The sequence below is a fragment of the Danaus plexippus genome, chromosome 2 (assembly GCF_018135715.1).
Source record: "Danaus plexippus chromosome 2, MEX_DaPlex, whole genome shotgun sequence".
NCBI lineage: Eukaryota > Metazoa > Arthropoda > Insecta > Lepidoptera > Nymphalidae > Danaus > Danaus plexippus.
The window spans coordinates 6,742,545-6,765,590 of NC_083537.1; the positions used below are offsets into that span (position 1 = coordinate 6,742,545).

Sequence of the window (23,046 nt, forward strand, 5' to 3'; positions counted from 1 at the left end):
GAGATGGACAATAAGTTAAATTAATATTTTACGATCACGTCCAAACATACAAAAGTTTTATTTAATATAACATATTCTAATAACATGCATCCAAATATCGTAAGATATTGTCATGCACAAGCACCTCATGTTCCCGTGACAACGGTGTTTAAAAGTAATCGAAATGTTTATTTAATAAACAAAATAATATATATATATATTTTTAAAACATATGTATTAAAATAAACTATAATGATTACTAGATAATGAAAAATTATCCAATGAACAGTATAAACTGTATATCGCTAGTGGCACGTGTCTCCGCCCGTATGCACGATGGCATTAGAACGCTACACTAATTACTTGTCTTTGACCAAACGTTGAATTTCAATTCCATCTTCAATTGCCCATTAATACTTAGATTATGAGAGGGTATAGGGGCTGGTAATTTTCGCGACATCTGCCTAGCAATAGGTAACACAGCAAAAACTCTTTTATAGACTATGACTATGATCACCTGCGTACGATTGATTCAATATCTGTGCCCAATCATGGTCACCTTAGCTGTCATGCCTTATATGACTTTAATTAACTATAATATACTTTGTGATGGACACAATGTACAAACAACTCAGGTTTTGTAAAGTAATTTATATAACTAAGTTAGTACTCAGTACGTACCTATTGATGCTTTAAAACCAATGAAGAGATTAAATTTATAAAGTACGCTAAAATATCAGAATTTAATAAATCAATAAAAAAAAAGAAAACGCTGCCGTTTAAATAATAAGATTTGGATGTAAACAGTGAGTCTTTGCCATCTATAAATAGAAAAATAAATAAAAGTTATTTTTAAAAATAGAATCATTATTTACGAGTAAGTACATAAAATATGCCAACGTTATAAAAGCTGTTATATAACAAATCTTCAATATATGTATATTAAATGTGATTATCTTGTTTATGTGTACTTCACATTATTATATTTTTGTTTTATAATTATCGATGTTATTAAATCGATACAACTTGCTAATCTCGTTTTACAACAACAATACGGTAGGGCTGCCGACGCTATGTTTTATAAACATTAAAATTATTTTAGTATAACTTAATTTTTTATAAGATTTTGGACTGTACATATAAATTTCTTTAACGAAAGAGATACGAGTATATGTTTTGTATAGTAAAGCCTATTAATGCTGACAAGGCTTTTATTTGTTTTTAAGGTTGTGATCAGAAATTTCGCTTAAGAGAAATAAAAAAAAAATGTGAAAAAATAGCGTGACTTAAATATTACATATTAACTCAGGTGTTATCCTCGTTTATAACTGTTAGGTTAACTACTATATAATGTATGTTTTGTATTTGAGGGTAGGTGAGTAGCCCTGGTCGCCCACGTGGTCAGCACCTGTAAAATATCTATAGCTGTATCTAGTGTTGGTGCAATCATCTGGACATCTGCCGTCTAGATTATTACGCAATAAGTCCTAATAGATTGTCCCTGTGACCAGATGTCCTGGGACGGGCCGATGAACCTGTGTTGATTCTCACAGCGCTACAAATTTATTTCTTTTTTTTTCTACATGACATTATTATTAATCTATCAGGCTTGAGTCCTCAATCAATACTAGTCTTAGATCTCATTTTGTCAATACTACTTTCTCTTGTTACCTTTTAGTATGTTATTCGACAGTAAGGACATTATCAGATAAACTTAATTCTATTTTTAATAATTGCGTAAGTTTTTGCTCTCAATAAAATCAAGAATAATCCTGTTTTATTTATTATAATCATCCATTTTTTCTCACAGTATTCATTTATGGTTTGCCAGGTGTGATGTCAAAGTAAGGATTCATAGGCTAAAAACTAGCTAATTTTATATCATCGTAGAACCTGTTACGCATCTACAATTGAAATGTTCTATATTTAAATCTTAGCATCACAGACCTTGCAATCGTTTTATCTAAGGAGGTTTTATTCTAAACATTGACAATTTAACGGTCAACCGAAATACAAAAGAAATAATTATAAAATATGAAAATAATGTTAAATAATAGCTATGTGGATGCTCCGAGAGTTGTTATTAAGCAATTTAGTTTCTAGGAATCCTAGCGTGTAGATAATTTTGTGACAGATGTATATGTTTTGAAAATAAACTTTGGCATTTGTCCTACAAGTAAGACCTGTTCCAAAATTACAGTGACTTTTAATTTTTTTTCAATTATCGTAATTACAATGGCGGATATTTTCTTTTGCTAAGTTGCGTCTATCGGAACGGTTCTTGTGTGGTCGAATAATTATAAATCAAAACGTGTTTTATGTTTTTATTTAATTATTTGTAATAATATCCACGAGCTATTTATAATGATTCAATTGTTGTAATAATCACTTGGCTGAATAGCGCACAACGTAAGCTGTCGATTTCGTTATAATAATAAAATTTAATTTCTATAAATCATTGTTCATGAGGATATATGATTCGCGTTTGGAATCCTTTAGCGGCACGTGTTACTAATTGTGGACCCGCATACATTGATTGACTGGAGTCTACGGACGCAACACCGTAACTTTTACTTTAATGGAATCCATCCTTATAATAAGAATGTGCATTCATGCGAATTTACTCTCTTTTAAGTGAATGAATGAATGTTATAAAATACTGGATGAACGAATGATTTGTTGTGCTAGCTAAAGACTTAAGTTGATCATTGATTTAATATAGTTGTTATGAATTTTAAGAACTATTCAAATTTGGAATACTGAATATAGGTGGGTGTGATTTTACACAATTATCTATTTTAACAATATATTTATATTATGGATAACCTAAATAACAACTATGCTATTTTCAATATTTTAAATAGATAGATATAAAAGAATGGAGGGACGATAATTTGGCTTTGACAAATGTTAATTTAAACAAAATATAAAAACAATTATGCGCTATTTGAAATAACACATATTTTGTAGTAAATATTTAATTTTATTTACTCTCTCATTTAAAGTAATATAAAATATAATTATCAATAACAAATAGTATTATGTTTCATTAACATTTTAAAATTAATCTTCCTAGGTGATTTATATAATTAAAAATAATTAAACTTATTAAATACAAAAAATATATATTTGAAAGTAATTTTATGTATTTTTGGCATTACGCGTTATGCATTTGCAATATTTTGAATTTTAATTGCTGTTTAGACATTTTTTTATAATTCGAATCTCAAAAAAGTTGTTGTATTCTGTGCAAGTTTTCCTTGAAATAAGTAATTTGTTTATTAGGAAAGACTCCCAACTTTTTTTTATAAACGGTTGACATATTTAGCATTCGCTGTAAAAAAAATTATTGACGTCCGACCAGGTGGTCCGATGCGATTCCGGCACCCGTTACACCTTGTTTCCATATAAGAAATAAACACACTGCTTTGTTTATGTTCGATCTTGTTGCGATAATTTATTGCAGGAACGTTTATATGATTTTTAACTGGCAACTTTTTAAAGAAAAAAAAAAAAAAGCTCTGTTCTAGCGTTCATTGCAAAAAAAAAAAAAAAAAGTGCGGCAAATTATGTAGTTGTGGAAAACGTTCGTTGCAACTTTGAATGTCTTGTAAACCACATAGAGACATAGAAGTCTGTCTGTGGTCAGAAGATCGTAAACATTTGCAGCTTTCGCTCTTCAACAATCAATTTTCTGTATTTATAGGGTATGTAATTTCACTTTTAATATTATAACATTTGGGTATGTTAGAGAAATATTTTTAATGATTGATATGCGTTCGGTTTTTAAAAATGTCTTAGTTTATACTAATAATGTTTATATTCAAATATATAGATATCGTTTTTATATCGGCTTTTCTTGCACTTGCATGCCGAAACTGCTGGTAGAAAATCCGTAGTCTGCTATGATTGATGATTTATTAATATGTTTGTTTTATTATTATATAAACTAGCATCGCCATTATTCTGAATGACTATTTGTACTTACGATTTCCTCAACTGAAAAGAAACAGTTTTACTGTAGCTATATGTTTCTAAGCTTTATCGAGATAATTTGACGTATTTCTAAAGACGGTTAATGATATATTTGTCTTCAACTAATACAATATTCAATATAATGATATTTCTTAATATCTGTAGTTAAGAACATTTCAATTATTTTACCGAACAATGTAGTGTTTGAATCGTATTTAAATTAAATTTCTTTTAGGTATATCACGCGTCTATAACCGAGAAATCTATAAATAACAAATTATAAAAGATATTTGTTTTCAACGTAAGCTAACGGCTATATAATTAAGTTGTTGATTAAGTGAAGGTTCAATGTGAACAATCACACAGATAACACACGTATTAGTTGGAGTCACGAGTGCTTACGCTATCTGGAAAAGGCTTTTCCTAATTACTTGGGGTGTTTTGTTTGGTGCTATCAGTGTGTAACGAGCCACAAATGGGTCTCCGGTGATGGCGATCATGCGGGCCGCCCCCCGCCTCCGTAGCGTCAAAGGCCTTTGTGGAAACTCTGTGGTCACATCCATAGGAGGAGCGATTTTTGTAATTCGTTTATAATAATAATACATCAAACCGCGATTTGGATTAAACGAGAAAACATCTCTTTTATACCTAGTTCCGTAATTCTATATCGTTATTTTCTTAAATAATCTAAAACACTTTAAATCGAAATACCAAAAGATAAGGAAAACGTTTTTCCTCATTATATTTTTTTAAGTTTTGTACATTAAGTTATAAAATAAATAAAATTTACAATCGCGTATTTCTTACACTGCCTCCGATATATAACCAGATAAACGCGCAATACCGAGTGGAATCTCGTGTCTATCCTTGTTAATTAGTTTATCTCGTATGAACACTGCAATTAGCCCATGGAATCTGGAACGAGGATAATTCGGAGTTCGGTCAAAGCCGCGCGTCTCTTACCTGTTAAAAACGTATTTGCACGCTTAACACATGTTTGAAACATCAAATTAAATGATATTACTTCTCTTTTTTTTACCTACCACAATAAAATCATGTGCGAATGAGACGGGCTGTGGGTATGTAAATAAGGATTTAAGATAATAAAGCTGGTTCCATCCATGAGTTGCTTTTGGATAGTCATAGGAATTTCGATAAAAAACATATTTAAAATATAATAAATGTTTTAAATGCGGCGTAAGTTCACATTACCATAATATGTCATCCACGTACAATGAATAACAATTATGTTAATGATATGAATGCAATATGGTCTGTGAATTGCACTATCTACATCAGCACGCGACCACTTCATTTAAACTAACTATGATTATTTTTATATGCTATTAAGTTAATAATTATTCGTTTGATGTTTGTTGAACTCGTTACCTGGTTTAAGTTTGGGAGCTAGCTGATGGCTTCTCGGTAAAGCGACTCGGGTACAAGTGTTGGGTGAGTTCCACCCGCGATGTTTGTACTTCAGTGATGTGTCGACCACAACGAGGCCTTGACAGTTCAAGAAGCCTCTCGCCTAGTCCCAAGGGTCCTTGCTCCTGATTTATAGCCTCCGAAAACCACAGGGATTCAATGTGCCTTTGTTGTTACACACTTTTATTGAATAATAAAGTTTCTCCGCGAAATGGAACATTTTTATAGGTCATAATTCCCTTTTAACGCGTCTCACGTAAATATTGGAGGATTTCTAATTCTAATCTCTGCAGTTTTCAAACAGCCACTAAGCGAAAATAATTTAAGCAATATATTTTAAAATATAGAGAACATCCACTGATGTATTAGAGATAAGTACTATAGCCCTGAAATGGTACGGGGATTTCTTTTTCCCTGGCATAGAAACTTTTTTTTTTTAACTAATATTAAGTAAACTTTACTTTTACCTTAATAGGTAGCTAGTTACCTGTTTAATATTTACATCTAATATAACTAAAATTGTCACACGTAAGATTATAAATTGGTATTAACAAAAGAACACCAAAAGCCATGACGAAAATAACAAAAATGTAAAACACACGTGAGTGATAACATCGGTAGGTTAAATTCGTACACTGAGATAATGTGCCGATGAATAATAATGAGTTGTGTAAGTGTGAATCATCAAATATATATAAATTGTTATCAATTAAAAGCAATATAATAGCGATTTGAGACGGGTAGCTCCGGCCATATGGCTCGGGGAGGCACGGGACTGGGTGGGGCCATGGAAAATAGCGTATTATACAAATGTGTTACGATAGAAGAGTAATATAAAAAAACGTTTATAAACGATAAAAATCATGAAACTAATACCAAATATGCACATAAGCTAATATTAGATTTGATTGACTCATTTAAATATGCTCTTTCAAAACTAAACAATATATTTTTTTATTTATTTTTTTAGAAGTCCGTATCTATGTTTTATAAAGTTATATAAAGCTCGCGTCTCGCTGTTTCAATGGCTACAACTATTCATGTAAATTTGTCGAGCTCAATTGAAGTTAATAGGTACGTTCGGAGGGTGAGTATCACCAGCTGACGCGAGGTGTGAGGGAATGCTGCCCTCACAGTACTCGCGGACAGCACAAAATTGATAGTCAAATAAAAAAAACCCATTGTTTATTAAGTGGCCATATACCACACAGTGAACAGTTTATAATAAAATATTTATTACAGTTAGCTTTCATTATTGATATAACTAGAACTATTCGTATACTGTACCAAATAATATTTTTGTCTATTGTTTATTCAGTAATAATTTTATCATTTTATATTATATATGTATGTTGTAATCCATCCATACTCTCAACGTTTCCATAAACTATTATCTAATTTAGCCTCCATTGTCTATGGTACAGTGCGACTGACAGCTGTATAGATAACAATCGTGCTGGGGACACGTGGAAGGTGAAGCACGAGCCGATACGGACACAGGCAGTAGTTTTTGTGATGGTCATAGATTTGTTTTGCTCATACAGAAGATGAACAGATCTATTTAGATAAAATATTCATAGCCAGCAATTATATAGTAATATCAAATACTTTTCTTTATTTTGACTTTAATTGGAATATAATTAGAGTTACTTTCATCATATTTTTTTATATGGCAATCTTTGCAAGTGTCATGTATTTGTTTAGTTAATATAGAATAATTAAAAATTTATTTTTTTCTACTTAAGAGGTTTTTTTTCGTAATGTTAGGAAGTTTCTAGATTTAATTTTTATGTAAACGCAGCTGCAATCACACCTGCCCGCCGTCTAGATCTCTAATGCAGCTCACGCGGAATCCTGTATAATATATTTATAATATAATAAAATATAATGAAATATTGATATTATGATCTAATACAGCCTTGGCGCCTGTTTTAATGGACGGTCTAAATCTATTTTATTACACACATACACACGCACACACACACACACACTCACACACACAAACATATATATATATACATATATACGAAATTAATGTATGAATAATGGACTAAACATCTGATAGTAGCTGATTTGATAAATCCTTGGCTCCTTTAATGATGATCTTGCTAGCACCTGTTCTGAGCCAAAACGGGTTGCCGCTTACATTAGGAGAATAGGATAACTTCACACATAGCCTGGCAGTGGTTTCTATTGTAATTACTATAAAGGTTAAAACTATATAGCTATTATCACATAATGAATGTTAGTCTTGTAAACACTTATAGTAGGGATTGCTCGTAATTTTTCTTGTATACCTTGGATATATTTTTTGTTTATCATTTTTTAATATCTAATTTAACACCAGTTGATGGCCACTTCGCTTGCACTGTTTAATATGTTAGAACGTATATATCCGAAACAAGATTATGATAAGAGTTTCATACATTTTAGGTACAATAATTTTTTAAGATACATACTATGAATTTCTTTTAATATCTGATGTATTAAGGTGCTTTGGATTTTACGAAGATAAAATAGTAAATTAAATATAAGGCCCTAAACGGTTGTCTTCCTTACGATTTCGCTATACGAACAGTAGAGAGGCAAAATAAATTTGTATGAAAAGGGTTTTTTTTTTATATTGTGATACTTAAAGTAGATATAGGAGAAAAATATCGTTATAACATTATAGTAAACTTTAATATACAAATATATTTTTGTTTGTTTTGTATAATATTATCTGTTTATCCATAGCGCCAAATAAAAAAAACTTATTAAATCGCATACAAAATATAAAAAATATAAACAGCGAAGTGAACCATGAGAACTTCAGTATTAATTACGATTTAAACGATCAGTACGTTCGTCACTTACATTAATGTTATAAACAATAGGGTCCTCGGCGTGGAGTCGTATTGTTTTTGAGCTATAAATCTAATGCATTGTAATTATAACGTTTAATATGTGACAGTCGCTTTGTAACATGTAAATATATCCTTACATATTATTTGTGAAGTGGGGTGGGAACGGGCTGATATTAGGGCGCTCCGGGACGCCACTTCACAGCCGCGACGCGACTCGAAAGGGTTCATAATGTCATACAAAATATTATACAGAAATCTATTACTACAACGTTAAAATGAAAATTGTCATTTATTAGCTATATTATTTATACGAATGAAGTTATCATGGTCATACTATTTTACGGTCAATGCATATGTTTCTTTATACCTACTCGTATGTATATCTAATTTGTTACTGGTTTCATTTTGATTCAAGTTCACATTAAGTGTACTGGAATAGTTTTTAAATCATTCGTATTCATATAAGCGTAAGTATTCAGAATATTTAGCATAAAACCGATCGTTTACAAGAAACAAAAGTACAATTGAAAAGCAAAACTATATGCCCCCAGCGTTGTGCCACTCGAGTGGCGATTGTAGACGCGTTCGCAGACTTGCAATGAATTGTTGCTTACAAAGACCTAAGTAGCCACTCGTTGTGAGAAACTGTTGCGAATTCACCGATTCCCGTCTGGGAATGTGGGTACGTTTAAGAAGTTTTGGTTTTCATTGTTAATGAAGACTCTCACAACAAATGCGCGCCGTAATTAATACTATTGTTCAATAAATTTTTGCATTTTATTTATTTCTATGCAAAAATTCTAAAGTATTTGTTTTTTAAAATATCCATTTTAATCGGTTTGACGCTGCAAGTAATTCTGTTTAATCCACGTATAACGGATAAAATTCACATATGAATGTTACTGAGATTTGATCGTTATAAAGAGTCGATCTTAGTTATATGGAAAATATATTATTCCGATATGAATTCAATAACAAAGTATTAAAATAACGTTTGAGCGTTCAATTGGGCGGTAAGGTATCGTCCATCGAGATAGTGCTATGGTGGCCTATTGTCGGTGGACGCCCCGCGGCTCGACTCCCGTTCGCCATTCATTTCGTACGAGTGTTTTATTCTTATATTTTATAATTGTTGCATTTATTTCCACTCTGATGACCATTACGTTCATATTGTTGTAATCATTGTGGGAAGCTTGTTATTAAATATCAAAGCTTCGCCGTTTTCATAACACGATCTGTTCATAGTTTAGTGTAATTCAAATCCAATTCTTGCTATTTTTTTCTACATGACTGAGATGCCTTTTGTGTTACTCATATCTTAATTTTCGTAACGGAGTTTAATAGATGATTATCTTAGATATGAAAGCGTTAAATCAGATGCGGACCCGCGGCGTCCTAGCGGCGTGATATAGGAACATTGTTGGCTCACACCGATCTCAAAGAGTCTGTAGTTTTAATGAGATCGACTCGAGAGATAAGAGCGTTCTCACCTCCCCGCGGCCGCGATGTTAAAGGGTTCGCCGAATAATTGCAATAATCAATACGAAGGAGCTATCGAACAATTTGTATGGTATTTGTGCGGGCTGTCTCCCGCTGATAGCATCACGGACGGGGTGACGGCTACTGGTGGTCCTTTGTGATGGTTACATTCTCACACTTCAAGGGTTGCATTATGCAATTAACGTTAGAGTTGAACAGGTTGACGGGGTTGCTTTGCAAATACTATGGATGGATTGATGGGATTTGTAGATTGAGCTTTCTATTTCTGCTAACGAACAGCAATAGCGGTTAAATTTATCTATCTGTTATTTATGAAGCATTTTATGAGTAATATGATATTTTTTTCTTATGCTTTGTCTTTTTTAAAATAGTCTATCTTTATTATGTATTCTTTATTGTCTATTCTACACGCAGTATTTTTATACTAAAAGAATATATATCTAACAATCATAAACCGAGTTACAAAATAAATATAATATAATTGATAAAAATAGCGATTCACGTTTATATAAAGAAATAGCATCGGAAATGTATGATTTTTCTAGACCTTCTATAGACACGTATTCCGTTCGTTTTATCGAACAAATATTTTTAAAACAAATAGGTTAAACTATTAATGAATTCTTCCAAAAAAAATTATTTATTAAATTATATACGCACCACTGAAATGATAAGTTGTAACTATAACAACAAATGTTAAATAACTTCGATCAAAAAGATATTCTATCATTCATTAAATAAACCAAACTAAACAAAAACCACAATCAGTACATTAAGACTTTAGACATTAATAAATAGTTATAATAAAAAAAACTTTAACGTCTAGCGCAGACCGCGTCCTACTAGGAAAATGTGGAAACAATACAATAACTCAAATCCCAGTCAATAATAAGACATAAACATCAGCTCCTTCCAATACATCACACAAGAGCGCTGCGGTAACGGTAAAAATCATTTGTCACTCTTAAACTTTGTTATTTATGATGCAGCGAGGAATAAGGACAAAAACTGATCCGATGTTAAATATTTGCCTGAGACAAGGGGGGGTGATAATTCGAGGCCATTATGACGTCACTTCACGCCCTTTGTGAGGTCGTCAGGCCGTGTCAACTGTTCTTATAGACGCCTGCCTCTAGTATCTCTCTATTGTGTAATTTTTTTACAACCTTCAAGTCGGATGCGCCACCGACGATGAATCTGTCTCGTTCGCATCTTCGCTAGAGTCTGTAAAAACTCGAGGAGCTGTCCCATTGTCTGCTGGCCCTTTTACGAGCAGTGTTTTGTGAGGCTGTTATTGTTTGCGGTCGATAAACATCACCATCTCGGTGGGGATCATTAATACTCGCCGGTGGTGCGCTCTAATAGAGCCCTATATTGGTTTGTCAATTACTGACGTTTTGAATGGTATGTTTGAGACATCAGGTTCTCTTACAGAATGGAATTGATGAACAAAGATCTATTGACGTTGAAAATCAATATGACGAAGGATTCGATATCTTTCAAACAAGACCCCGCACTGGTTGCTGCGATTAACAAACTCTGTAGTCGCAATGACGCACCGAATGTCCCTTCGCTTTTACCACAACGTAAATTGGACTTTGACGAAGTTCAAAGACTTCTGAAGCCTGCTGCTGTGAATAAAGGTTTGCGTATACGAAAATAATGTATAAAGTTATCAGAAATTTAACATTATTACCGATTATAAATCGTTCCAGTTGATTCTGAACAAATAACACAACAAAAAGGAAATGAAAATAAAGTAATCATTATAAAGAAGATTGAAGGTATTTTGAAAGACATTGATAATAGCGCAGAGAGAGGCGTCTCACCCAGGCTGGTGATAAGAAACCAAAGATTATGGAGCAACTGTATTTATAGTTTAGATCGGTTAGTTGGGAATTCGCCAAAATAGGCTTCTTACATGCAGCGTACAGAGACTTCTGTTTATCTTTGTTTTAGTGTAACGTTGAAATCCATGAGTAACGCTAAAACCACAACATTAGTGTATTCAAACAATGAAGACAAGTCCCGGTTCAACATGATCGTGTTTGTTTTGACTAAAATACATGAACTATTGACCAAGAATATAACAGTGACGAGACGGTAAAAAATTATTAATAAAAGAAGCACTAATACAGTAAATATATTTTAATTAATATTAACAAATTTTCAGAGAGTTATTCTATCAGAATGTAAGTAGATTTGTAAGTCAAATCAAACTAGATACGGCTGTTAGGGACGCGTGCTGTTTGCTGGAAACAACTCCATGGAGTCTGGGTGTCGTGGCCACCGCTAAGGGTCTTATAGCTGGTCCTATAAAGATGTACAATAGGGATAGCTCCATACTCGATTGTAACGTGGCTGGAGGTGACAAATTTATTATATGTAATATAAACTATTTTTTAATTATTACTCTTCTAATAACCGACTCCAAAAAGGTTAAGGTTTTTAATTGAAATGTATTTTAAGTTTGTTATTTTCGGCTTTTTGCAGTTTTCAGGAACGAAATTATTTTTAACAACTACCTGACATAATAAAACTAACACATCTCGTCTGCCCGTGATCACGGTTGCTGAAAAGTAACCGAAACGTCGATTATCTAATTTTTTAAAATATTACTATAATTATATAAAGCTATGTTTTTCGGATTTACTATATGATTTCAATACTTTTGCATCTTGTTTACTTTAATCACGGCTACTAAAATACTAAAAAATACTTTTACTTCAACCTTTAATGTTCATTACATTATATTTTATTGAGTTTGTGTTAATAAACATCAGGTAAAACCTTGTTTTAAGCCGGTTATTATGAATAAACAGTTATATTGGCGTTTTGAACTATTCTAGGTACGTTAATACCACAAGACATTGTAGGTATCACTAAGTTTGAGACAACCGCCAAGTACATACTGCTGGTTGAGAAGGACGCGATCTTCCAGAAGTTACTCGACGAAGGAGCCTTGATTCGATTGGGTCCTGTCATTTTATTAACGGTATTAATTAAATATTTAAAATTAGACATAAACATCAATTTTGTCTGCTCAATCAAGTTGAACATGCATTTTGATATTATTTATGTGTACATTTTCAATGCAAAAAAATTGCCAAAATCATGAGAATATGTATCGTTAGAGGTAAGAGTGTTATATGGATTATTGGGGGTATAGCTACGTTATATCTTCTTCCCCCAGGGTAAAGGTTACCCGGATGTCTGCACTCGTCAGTTGCTGTACCGTCTCGTGTCCGAGCTCCGCCTGAGAGCCCTGGCGCTTGTGGACGCAGATCCACACGGCTATGAGATATACCTCACTTATAAATACGGCTCGCTTGTGAGTTACTTAGACATTATTATCTGTAATTAATTATTTGTGAGGACAAAAACCCTTTTTTTGTCCAATAATAATTTTAGTAAATATTTCATTTTTTATTAATTTGCTTTTATAATATTCATTTTAATATACTTATAAAGTATCTTTTATGTTATCGGGATTACAAGCATCTTTTACGTAGATACCCACATTTCTCTCTTGGTAGATACTACATATGTATGTGAGTAAAAATTACGTTGTGTCACATCGCAGGCACAATCCCATTTATCGGATTCCCTAGCGTGTACCAGTCTGTTGTTGCTGGGAGCGCGCTATCAGGACCTGATGACGTTGGTGCCGACAGCAGCTCGCTTGGCGCTCACAGCTTTAGACAGACGAAAACTAGCTGCACTCATAAATCGACCGTATTTGAATACACCGACAGGTTTGTTTTATAACACTATATAGTTTAGATAGAGGCAAATTTGTGTTGTTATGTTATAAAATATTTTCGTTTTAAGACAATGGGATTAACTTCGATGTGTTTAAACTGTAATTTAGGAGATCCCATCAAAGAGGATCTCAAGAGGATGTTAGAGCGAGGGCTGAAGGCTGAGTTGGAGGCTGTAGTGCCTTATTCGGTGGCCATGTCCGACTCATACATACCTTCTAAGATTATAGCCGCAGATTTTTTAGGTTGATAATAACACCAGATTATGTCTCTTATACTGGTTAGTTTCTTATATCCTGTATGTACTTACATCCCTTACATACCTTAATTATATAATCCCTTTGTCAATACATAAATCTTTTATTGAAATTAAACTAACATTCATCCCTTAAATTGTTACCCTTAATTAAGGCTTTATCGATTGCTTACAATCTATATCGTTATTATAATTTATATTTATTATTATTTGTAGTCAATAATTAATTTGTTATGCCAAAGCTTGTATGAGTAAATTTAAATTTATTTAACTTAAGACTTCGCTCATTTCATTAAAATCCTTGTCATAAATAATTATTTTCCATACTATAGCCTTAGTATTATTTATGCGGACATTTGTAGCTCTATGATTAAGAACTGCTAGTAATAAAAGTTTTATGAGTATATTTATGTATAGTTGGCAACACTTTGGTGAAGCCTCTTGTTGTATGGATGTGAATTTGGGGTGGTAAAAGTACGGTAATACGAGTAGTAAATATGAAAAATTTTAGTTTTATTTAAATGAATACTCGCGACAGGCTTACAATTAGATCTCATTAAATAAGAGAAAGTCTGATAGTAGCACCAATCAGGGGGAAATTGAAGAGTGGAAAACTTGCCTGGTATGGTCTCGTTATGTGGAGGGATGAAAGACATGTCACAAATAGGACTTTGAGGAAGGATGTAAGTGGTCACGTGATAGTGTCCCAAACAGCTGTGGACAATCTATGTATATGAAGATATGTATGGAAGAGGGAGTACAGAGATGACGGATGATAGATTAGAGAGAGATAAGGACTGGAAGATAATGATTTGTTAGATTCTGAAGTCCACAGTTAAACTGTTGCGAGTTACGCCACCTTGTGGCTAAATAGTCAAGTTATATCGCGACATCTATCGATAAATATTAAACAACAATTTTTAACATATCACTTTAGAGGGTGAGTTACTAAGAGTTGTGAAGAAATTTGGCTAGATGGCGCTCATTTGGATGCACCCCAAATTATGACTGGTTTTGTAGCATTTTTAAAAACAAAGAAACTACTGCTATTTATATTAGTAGAAGGAACTATAAACAGGATATTTTATTAAAAGTAATTTGTTAAGCTTTTATTGCTCCTAATTGGATGGATTTTAGTCAGCAATGACTATTCTGAAAACAATTATGAGACATTTTGATTGATTCTAAATATACTCAGTTTTAGGACTTTAAGAAGTACTTATATATAATAGATAATTTATTCAATTTAAATTAAAATACGTTGGGAAAGACTAATAATTAACACTGGCAGGAAAAAAAATTGTAATCAAACGTAGTAGACGTCAACATAGGATGTAGTTTCAGTTTTAATGGTATGTATCTAAATTATAAAGTCATTTGAAATGGAAAATAGTTGTGAACCATCGAACGATAAGAGGTCACTCGTGAAAGCTAAATCTGTCAATAGCGGATGCCCGAAGCAGTTGAGGAGTGAGCCCGTGAAGAGGAAATCGTTTAACGTGAACGAAGCAGTTCGCTCACTGGATCTAGCGTTAGTGAGACTGAAGAAGAGCAAGCTGGTCAATGGCGATGTTGTTCCGAACAGTACCAATAATCTAGGGAGGAAGGATCCGGTTGAACACATCACGAATCAGACCAATTTCACTGATAACTCGTCTGTGGTTTCCTTGAATTTTTCCCAATACGAACTAATGCGCAACCTTTCAAGATCGAATTGTAATCTCGATAACGCCTTCAGCAGTACCACCTGCGAAACATTCTCCAGTCTCACCGACATACCATCTAGAGACGAGCAATTGGAGAGATATTTTAGGAGTATAGATGTGTGGTGTCGGAATCACAGAGACGCCAGTTCGAGCGAAATGTAAAACATTTAAAGTGAGGTTGAATCGTAACATATAAATATAAATAAAAGTTCCAATTAACGATTATGAAAATTTAATTTATTCAAAGAAACTTTACATAAATAACAGAAATACCTCAGAATTTCCAAAAAAAAAAAACATACCGATCTATACAACACTGTAACTCTTAAACAAGACAATAAGATTTATAACACTGATTAACAACAACGTAGAATATAATTTTCACTAGGGCCATCAAACGGCGCGTCACTGAATACAATAATATATAAGAACGCCCTGTATTTTGTAACAACTATGAATCTCTAGTCTAGAGTCTAGCCTAGTGACGTCTGGTTAATAGCAGTAGAGACAGTCATGATGGTTGATAGTGCGAGCTCATAGTAGGATACGTGGATGAAGTATTATTGTGTTCAACATCGCGCATACCATCCATCTAATAGCTACGGAGCCGTCCGACACCACTATGAAGATGCGAAGGCTGACACTACACTGCATTCAGACTGAACTTGACATACTCCATTTATATACCTTACTCCTTCCAATTCAGATTCAGTGTCACAGATGGCTAAATCCATGTCAAGTACAGTCCACATTCTGCAGAGGATCACTAAGGACAGAGCGTCACTGATCGACATTTTAAAACACACCCATATATAAGAGAAACTAGCACAGAAATCTAAACTAATTTACGATGGAATCACAAACATTAGGAAATAAATCACAACTGACGCGAGTGGAGATAAGGAAATAATTGACATAGTCATCACATAGTTTCTATTTTTCCGCCCCAATAGTTTTATGGCTTTGGAAGCATTCGCTACGCTGGAAGACTAAGGGCTTTAGGTAAAATAATTGGTATTAGAAGCTATGTGTCCGAAATAGGTTGATCAGGAGTGGATAGTACTATCAGCCTGTCACTTCGATTACATAACATATTACTACTCTTAACATATTGGTGTTACTTGATAAAACCTTATAGATTTTTTATTCAGTGGCATATACCAAAAAGGTTTTATTTTTTAAACTAGACGTTGCTCTCTATACGTAACCACACTGAACTCTGTCGGCGTCCGACTAGTTGCCGATGAACCGTTCACGGACTATCATATCATAAAAATTTCGCTAATAAAATTAAAACGATGTTAATTTTAAAGCACCTGGTTTCAGAATCTCTCGTTTTATAATAATTATTTATATGAATGCATTATGAATAGCCCTTTATAATATTGTCTAACATTGTTACAGTTTCGAAGAAAGCAATATTATTATTTAGTTTATATTTTAATTAATTATGGAAGAATTTTTTCAAATTTCTAAATTAATATTATTCTTAGATTAAATTTTATTAATTAAAACGAATTCGATTTGACTAGGCCCTACGTATATCAGATGGAGATATAATTTTAATATTTATTCAATATATTTTAATACAATATCGATAAAATTTTTTTTTGCAATAGAAGAATCACAGCATCCTTAAGACAATAACGGCGATTGAAATTAATGTCACCGACACATCGTAGGTATTTAATTGTAAAATTTAGACCAAATTGGCAGTCTTCACAAACATGGAATGGAACGATATGCGTCTATGCAGGTATCCGATAACACTTATAATATATCGCTCGACATTTATATTTCTATACAACAACAACGAACTACCTATCATTATGTCAATGACACCGACACAGCGTTTAGAACAACGACTCCCTATTATCATCAAATACATACATATTTTAAATCTTGTTAATCTTACTTTTAAGTATTGCACACATCTCCTTCTACCCACAAAGACTAACATTCGACCTGTTTCGATGCATGGTATCTGCGAAACTTTGCATGTGCATGTTCATTCCATGTACAATTTTACGTACGGTGGCCGTTTCTCACTAACGTTATAAAATCTAATTACAACAACAAACAAACAAACAAATCAGTATAGTCCTGTTCGAGGTCAGTTCTTTTTGTTCACACAAAACTATTTCCGAGTGATGTTTCATTGTTTTATTGTTTTATATAAAACGTGTACAGTGAATTTACTTAGTGGTGTTCTAGTTAATAAGGTGTAAAGGCTTTCTACGTTTTATCTAATCTATACAGACTTGTGTCATAACGTGCGTTGTATTGGGATACATAATAACAGGTTATTTAAATCGTAACAAACGTTATCATCTTAAAATATTCAATTATAAATTCATTGTATTGATTTCTTCACTAGCTCTGGGACGATTCGATTGAAATCCCGTGTGATATACAAACGATAATTTAATCTGCCGTTAAAATTCTTATATTTACATTCGAACTATGGTGACCTTATTAAAGTGACAATTTTTTATTAAACCGACTTAAGGTCTACAAGATATATGGAAAGTGTGATATATGTGATGGAGCAAAAGCAGCGAAGGATTGGGGATGATCAAGGTCACTTCATTTCTAAATATTAATTATAAATATGCTGTATTAGGGTTCATACAGTAACCTATGAATTACATTATTCATACACTTGCATGAGGTATATCAAACAGCGCTTAAACTTTATCAAAAGTAACATATAAATATCTGTAACGTATCACAAAAAGAAAATATATATATATTATTAAAGGCCTAGTAGATTCCCTAAATGATAAGCTCATTTTATGTAATTGAATTTTAATGTTTATAAAAATAAAGATTGAAAATTTTCGTTTATTCACTAATAAAACAATACGAAAGGAAACCTAACACAGTATAGTAACGACAGTACATCCCGTTATAAATGTGGAAGTAGAAAGGGTAACAGTAAAGCCTAAAGGGTAAAGCTCGAATTGCTATGAATATTGTGATTACAATAAGTCTTTACAACGTCAACAAATATAAATATTAAGTACAAATTGATGGCGTATTAGAACGCTTCCAATATTAATTATTTAGATTCAAAACCACATTACAATTTACAACACTATGAAATACTATAGAAGTTTATAGAGAAGCCAGACTGCTAAAGCGATGACGTGTGGAAAGACAAACAAAGATAGAATAAAAAAATACCTCTGAACGTTCAGACCGACCCATATAACGCGTTCGTTATACTACGAGATACTATAGCAAATATTTGACTGTGTGAACTCATTATATTAATCATAAGACGCTTAATAATACTAATATTATATTAAATATTTCAAACACGCTCGATAAATCTAGCGTCGTCAAATAGGAAGGCGTAAATAAATTTACTAGAGAACACACTTTAAAGCACTATTCCATTTACATATATACACAATAATGGGATAACAAGTGTAAGTAGTCTATAGTGATGCGTAATATGTCGTTAGTCACGTGGCCGAGTGCTGTCTTTTATCTATCTGGCGGAGGCAGCTTGGTGTCTTCTGGGTCGAGGGACAAGCACTCTAGGAGGTAATCTTCCATTGACCGGTAAACATGCTCGATAACACCTTCAAGGTCGTGTCCTTCATCAGCATACGCCTGGGAATGAGTACCGGAAACATTAATATGAATAAAATAATAATAAATCGTCGAGAACACGTCAACCACTGCGTATAATTTGACACCATTAATAAAAAATAAAATTCGATCCAAGCATTGATTCTGACTACTTTCTTTTCTTTTAAAGAACAAGGTATACCAGAAGAACAAAATGTTTAAGTTGGTATATAAGTTGTCAAACTCATAATTTTCCTTGGAGTCCAATACATCTTCCCTTTTGATTTCCGTCATGAATAAAGTTCACGGAGATTTTCAACTAACCTGATATCTAAACAGTACTCCAGCATCAGTCAAGGCCCTAGCCAACTGCAGAGCGTGAGGGTACGGCGCGCTCATGTCTGCCATCCCGTGCACGAGGTACAACGCGTGCGGCGGCACGTGGTGCGCGCGCTGGGACGCGTCAGCCTCCACATACCCTTTATAATTAACTGACGGCTGGCCCAGGATACGCTCCGTGAATGCTGCGTCTGTAAAACGATTTTCTGAGCTTCTCTGACTATACCTTAACGTTCAAGAGATTTTTAATACGGGATTAAAGTTTACAACATCTCGAGTAACGAGTTATGAGATTTGAACAGAATGTTTTACCTGAGATTCATTTCTGATTTATTAAATAAATTGTAAGATAATTTCGTAAAATAGTTTAAAGGACCGAAACCAAAATTCAACTGTGTTACCCTAAAGATAAGGACGGTAGAGAAGTTATACTTGCCGATAATTTGTACTACGTCAAGCATTGCACACAAACTATTTGGAAGATGTACAACACACGGATATAGGCCACAAAGTATCTACCTACAGACTTTAAGCGAAGCAAACAAGCTCGGAGTGCCAATTTTACACTTGCAAATACCAATATGGAAACGTCGGTTAATATGCAGGAAACAATTTAAAATAAAAGTATTATAAAACACATTTATTGATTATTGATCATGATTCCTAGAGCTTAATTCCTCTGTTTGTTACAATTTTTGCTTTTTTAATATTTTTTTTATTCAGGCGAGTTGTTTCTTTTCCTCATGCTTTAATAACGTTGTCGTGCATTGAGATAGTGAGTTAACTTACTGTAATACAGCCAGTCTGTGATCGGTGACACCGCTATACCACACTTTAAAGTAGACTGCTGAGACCCCAACAACATTGACGTTACATATCCACCATAACCCCATCCCCAAACAGCAACACGAGTTACATCCAAGAATTTAAATGTTTCTAATAAATATCTGTAAATAGAAATATATTTAATTGCGTCTAAATAGGTTTTATAATTAGATTGAGATGTAAAATAAAACAGGAATGAGAAGTAGACGAAATTATTACAAATACAAGAACAATATACATCTAGATTAAAATATTAATATCTAAGTACCTAATAACAGCCAATTGATCGGCCACCTCGACCCCACCGAGGCGACCTCGTAACAGCGCTCGGGGTAGCCCTTTAGCGCCTGCTACATCTAATTTAACGTAAACTACGTCGTTACGTGAGGACATATACGTTCCCCAGTCTACCAGGAATTCATCTGTCACTTGTTGACTGCCAGGGCGACCGTCTCTGAAGACAAGTTTTTAGTTTTATTAGCATTAAAATTGAGAATCGATACAAAGAGTTCTTTTTATAATCTCTTACACGTGAACTAGTACAGGAAATGCTGCGTCGCGGAGTTCTTCTCTCCAAGAGGGCGGCAGCAGAAGCTGTACACGGGCTTTAGAGCCACTACTCAATTGTACATCAAATGATCTACGAGAAGGTAATGCCAACTCACGTAATCGTACAGATCTGAAAGCATGTATAAACGGTAGCGACAGAGGTTAGTATTAAGATTTGCATGTTATAACATAATAATAATGTTAGTTAAAGTTTTTTTCACCTATAAGGCCTCGTATCGTATAAAATTCTCTCTAACTTATGAGTCTTGGCATCGTGAAGACCTGCGAGTGGAGGCCCAGGACCTCTGCACTCCAGAACGTAATGAGTTATACCACGCTTCGGCTTAGGAGGTGGGAACGTCGCGCTCCAGAAGGTGCAGTTGGCGTAATGAAGCCGAGCAGGCCATACAGCCAACTCACACGTAAGGCAACGTGGTTCCTCGCGTTCAGCTCTAGCTCTGACGGAGTTGCTAGCTCCTCCGTAGCTTGGATCACGTACCACGTACACCTGCCTCTGGCCCGGTCTATCTGCGCTACCTGTTAGGAAGAAGAGAATTTTGAGAATAATCCAAATAAAAGCTGTATTTCGGTTGACATAGGGCAGCTTGCTAACAATACAAACTTAAAACACCGCTAACACTTTTAAATTTTTACAATAGGAACTGAAAGGACAATGAGCTAAGCATACAGAACTACAACTGATGTTGGGTTAGTTATTGAGGCGACTGCACTATCAACAAACACCACTCAGCTGCAATTAATTTTTATACTTAATTCGATTAGCTTCCGCGGCCATATCTGGATGTATACGCGAGTGAAACGTTTCGATGTCAAAACCTTCAATAAAAGATAATTAGTTACACAAAACTACCAACATTTTATATTGTATGTGATAATTTTAAATGACGTACCTAAATAATAAACTAAATTGTTTTCCTGGTCCCACGCCAGGATCTTCGCCACCTCCACTTTACCGTGCGATAGAACAGCTATGCGTTGACGGAGGACATCAACATGCTTAATATGAGTATAGTATTGGCCTCCGCCTTCTTGGACTGCTGCTAGAAGTAGAAAAGCACTGCCGTCTTCTGAGTAAACCGGACGCTGATGAACTTCTAACCAAGGCTCATCAGTGGCTTTTTCTGAATGGGTCTAAAATATAACATTGTTTAAGTCATTAATACTAATTTTTCCTCATAATTTTCTAACATAATTTTATGCTTGCCTCAGTGCATGTCCAATTTGGAGCATAACAGCTGCTGTACACAGTTAGATTCTGTGCACGGTTCATCCAAACTACTCCTATATGCGAATTTTCTTTGCCCACCCATTGGGCTGATATGAGATAATATTCCCTATAAGATAATAAGTACAATCAGCAATAGTGTAACATATAAATATATATATAATATATAACTAAACTTACATGCCATCTAATGTACTTGGAGGTTTTACTTCCCACCTGGGTGGAGATGTTACGTTTTGTACCGCAACTATCCACAACTTAACGAGAGGTATTGAACTACCGGGCTGTGGATATAATATTAATCATATAGTATTACGAACACACAGCGATGCTATAGGTTTTAAACAAAATCGATGTTATACCGTGGGATATCTGATCGTTACGTGATCAGGGAAAATGGTTGGGTTACTGTTGTTGAAAGCGGGAAGCAAAAACCCTGATCTGGAGGCACCAGCGCCACCTATCCCTGAGGAAATATGTGGGAACCTCATCTGAGACACCTTCCTGTCATCGTACTGGACGTATAACACGAAAGCCCCGTCTGATGATCCCCAAGTCGCTGATGATTCTTTTGTCACCTCCTCTGTTAAAGTTTTTTAAGAAATTACATAAAAATACAATTCGTCACTTTTTCGATCGACGTTGGTAGAATTTATTTATTATTTAAATGGGGCAATGAAGAGTTAGTTTATTTATTAATACATAAAATACGCAAACCTTGGTACAACCAATCCGACACCCCGTTATAAACGCTGCCCGCGACAGCATCATTTGTAAGTCGAAGTAAGGGAGCTCTTCGTGCAGGAGGTGCTGGTCTCGCCAAGACCTCGTTGTCTGCAGCCAGTACGATAGCACCCTCTGTACCGAGCCAAGCCGCGTGCTGCCACTCCCAACTGCTCTGACCCTCGCCGAAGAGGGGGATATGGTGGCTTGGAATAATAAAAAATAATTAATGTATCCTTATTTATAATAACCAAAAATAATGTTAAGTCTTAAGATCATATTCTTTCATTTAATTTCATTTGACGTACGGTACATGTATGAATATTTTTATTTA

The 23,046-nt window shown here is 34.0% G+C and overlaps 3 protein-coding genes across 6 annotated transcripts in view; 2 read left to right on the plus strand and 1 right to left on the minus strand.

Annotated features, from left to right (window-relative positions):
• Window positions 1–11,205: 11,205 nt before the first annotated feature.
• On the plus strand, window positions 11,206–13,739 carry LOC116765211 (meiotic recombination protein W68). The gene is given in 8 exon segments (XM_061523407.1): window positions 11,206–11,442; window positions 11,503–11,615; window positions 11,688–11,831; window positions 11,902–12,095; window positions 12,578–12,723; window positions 12,922–13,059; window positions 13,312–13,483; window positions 13,600–13,739. Coding segments are annotated over 8 exon segments (1,284 nt in total).
• A 1,298-nt stretch (window positions 13,740–15,037) lies between these two features.
• LOC133319060 (uncharacterized) lies at window positions 15,038–15,670 on the plus strand. The gene has a single exon (XM_061522056.1). It carries the CDS (start codon window positions 15,128–15,130, stop codon window positions 15,611–15,613), a length of 486 nt encoding a protein of 161 aa, XP_061378040.1. The 5' UTR covers window positions 15,038–15,127; the 3' UTR covers window positions 15,614–15,670.
• Window positions 15,667–23,046, minus strand: part of LOC116779406 (inactive dipeptidyl peptidase 10) — a 69,832-nt gene continuing 62,452 nt past the window's right edge. For 2 of the 4 annotated variants that reach the window (XM_061521818.1, XM_061521863.1), the window contains exons 8-19: window positions 22,707–22,918; window positions 22,352–22,572; window positions 22,170–22,273; window positions 21,969–22,098; window positions 21,655–21,895; window positions 21,518–21,580; window positions 20,965–21,280; window positions 20,724–20,873; window positions 20,463–20,648; window positions 20,159–20,316; window positions 19,355–19,560; window positions 15,667–19,072 (exon numbers count right to left, since the gene is read on the minus strand). In XM_061521818.1, the coding sequence (XP_061377802.1) occupies window positions 18,944–19,072; window positions 19,355–19,560; window positions 20,159–20,316; window positions 20,463–20,648; window positions 20,724–20,873; window positions 20,965–21,280; window positions 21,518–21,580; window positions 21,655–21,895; window positions 21,969–22,098; window positions 22,170–22,273; window positions 22,352–22,572; window positions 22,707–22,918 (2,116 nt within the window). In that variant the 3' untranslated portion in view covers window positions 15,667–18,943. Of the gene's footprint in view, window positions 19,073–19,354; window positions 19,561–20,158; window positions 20,317–20,462; window positions 20,649–20,723; window positions 20,874–20,964; window positions 21,281–21,513; window positions 21,581–21,654; window positions 21,896–21,968; window positions 22,099–22,169; window positions 22,274–22,351; window positions 22,573–22,706; window positions 22,919–23,046 lie in introns of all 4 variants that reach the window. The other 2 variants (XM_061521776.1, XM_061521885.1) reach the window with 2 other exon arrangements.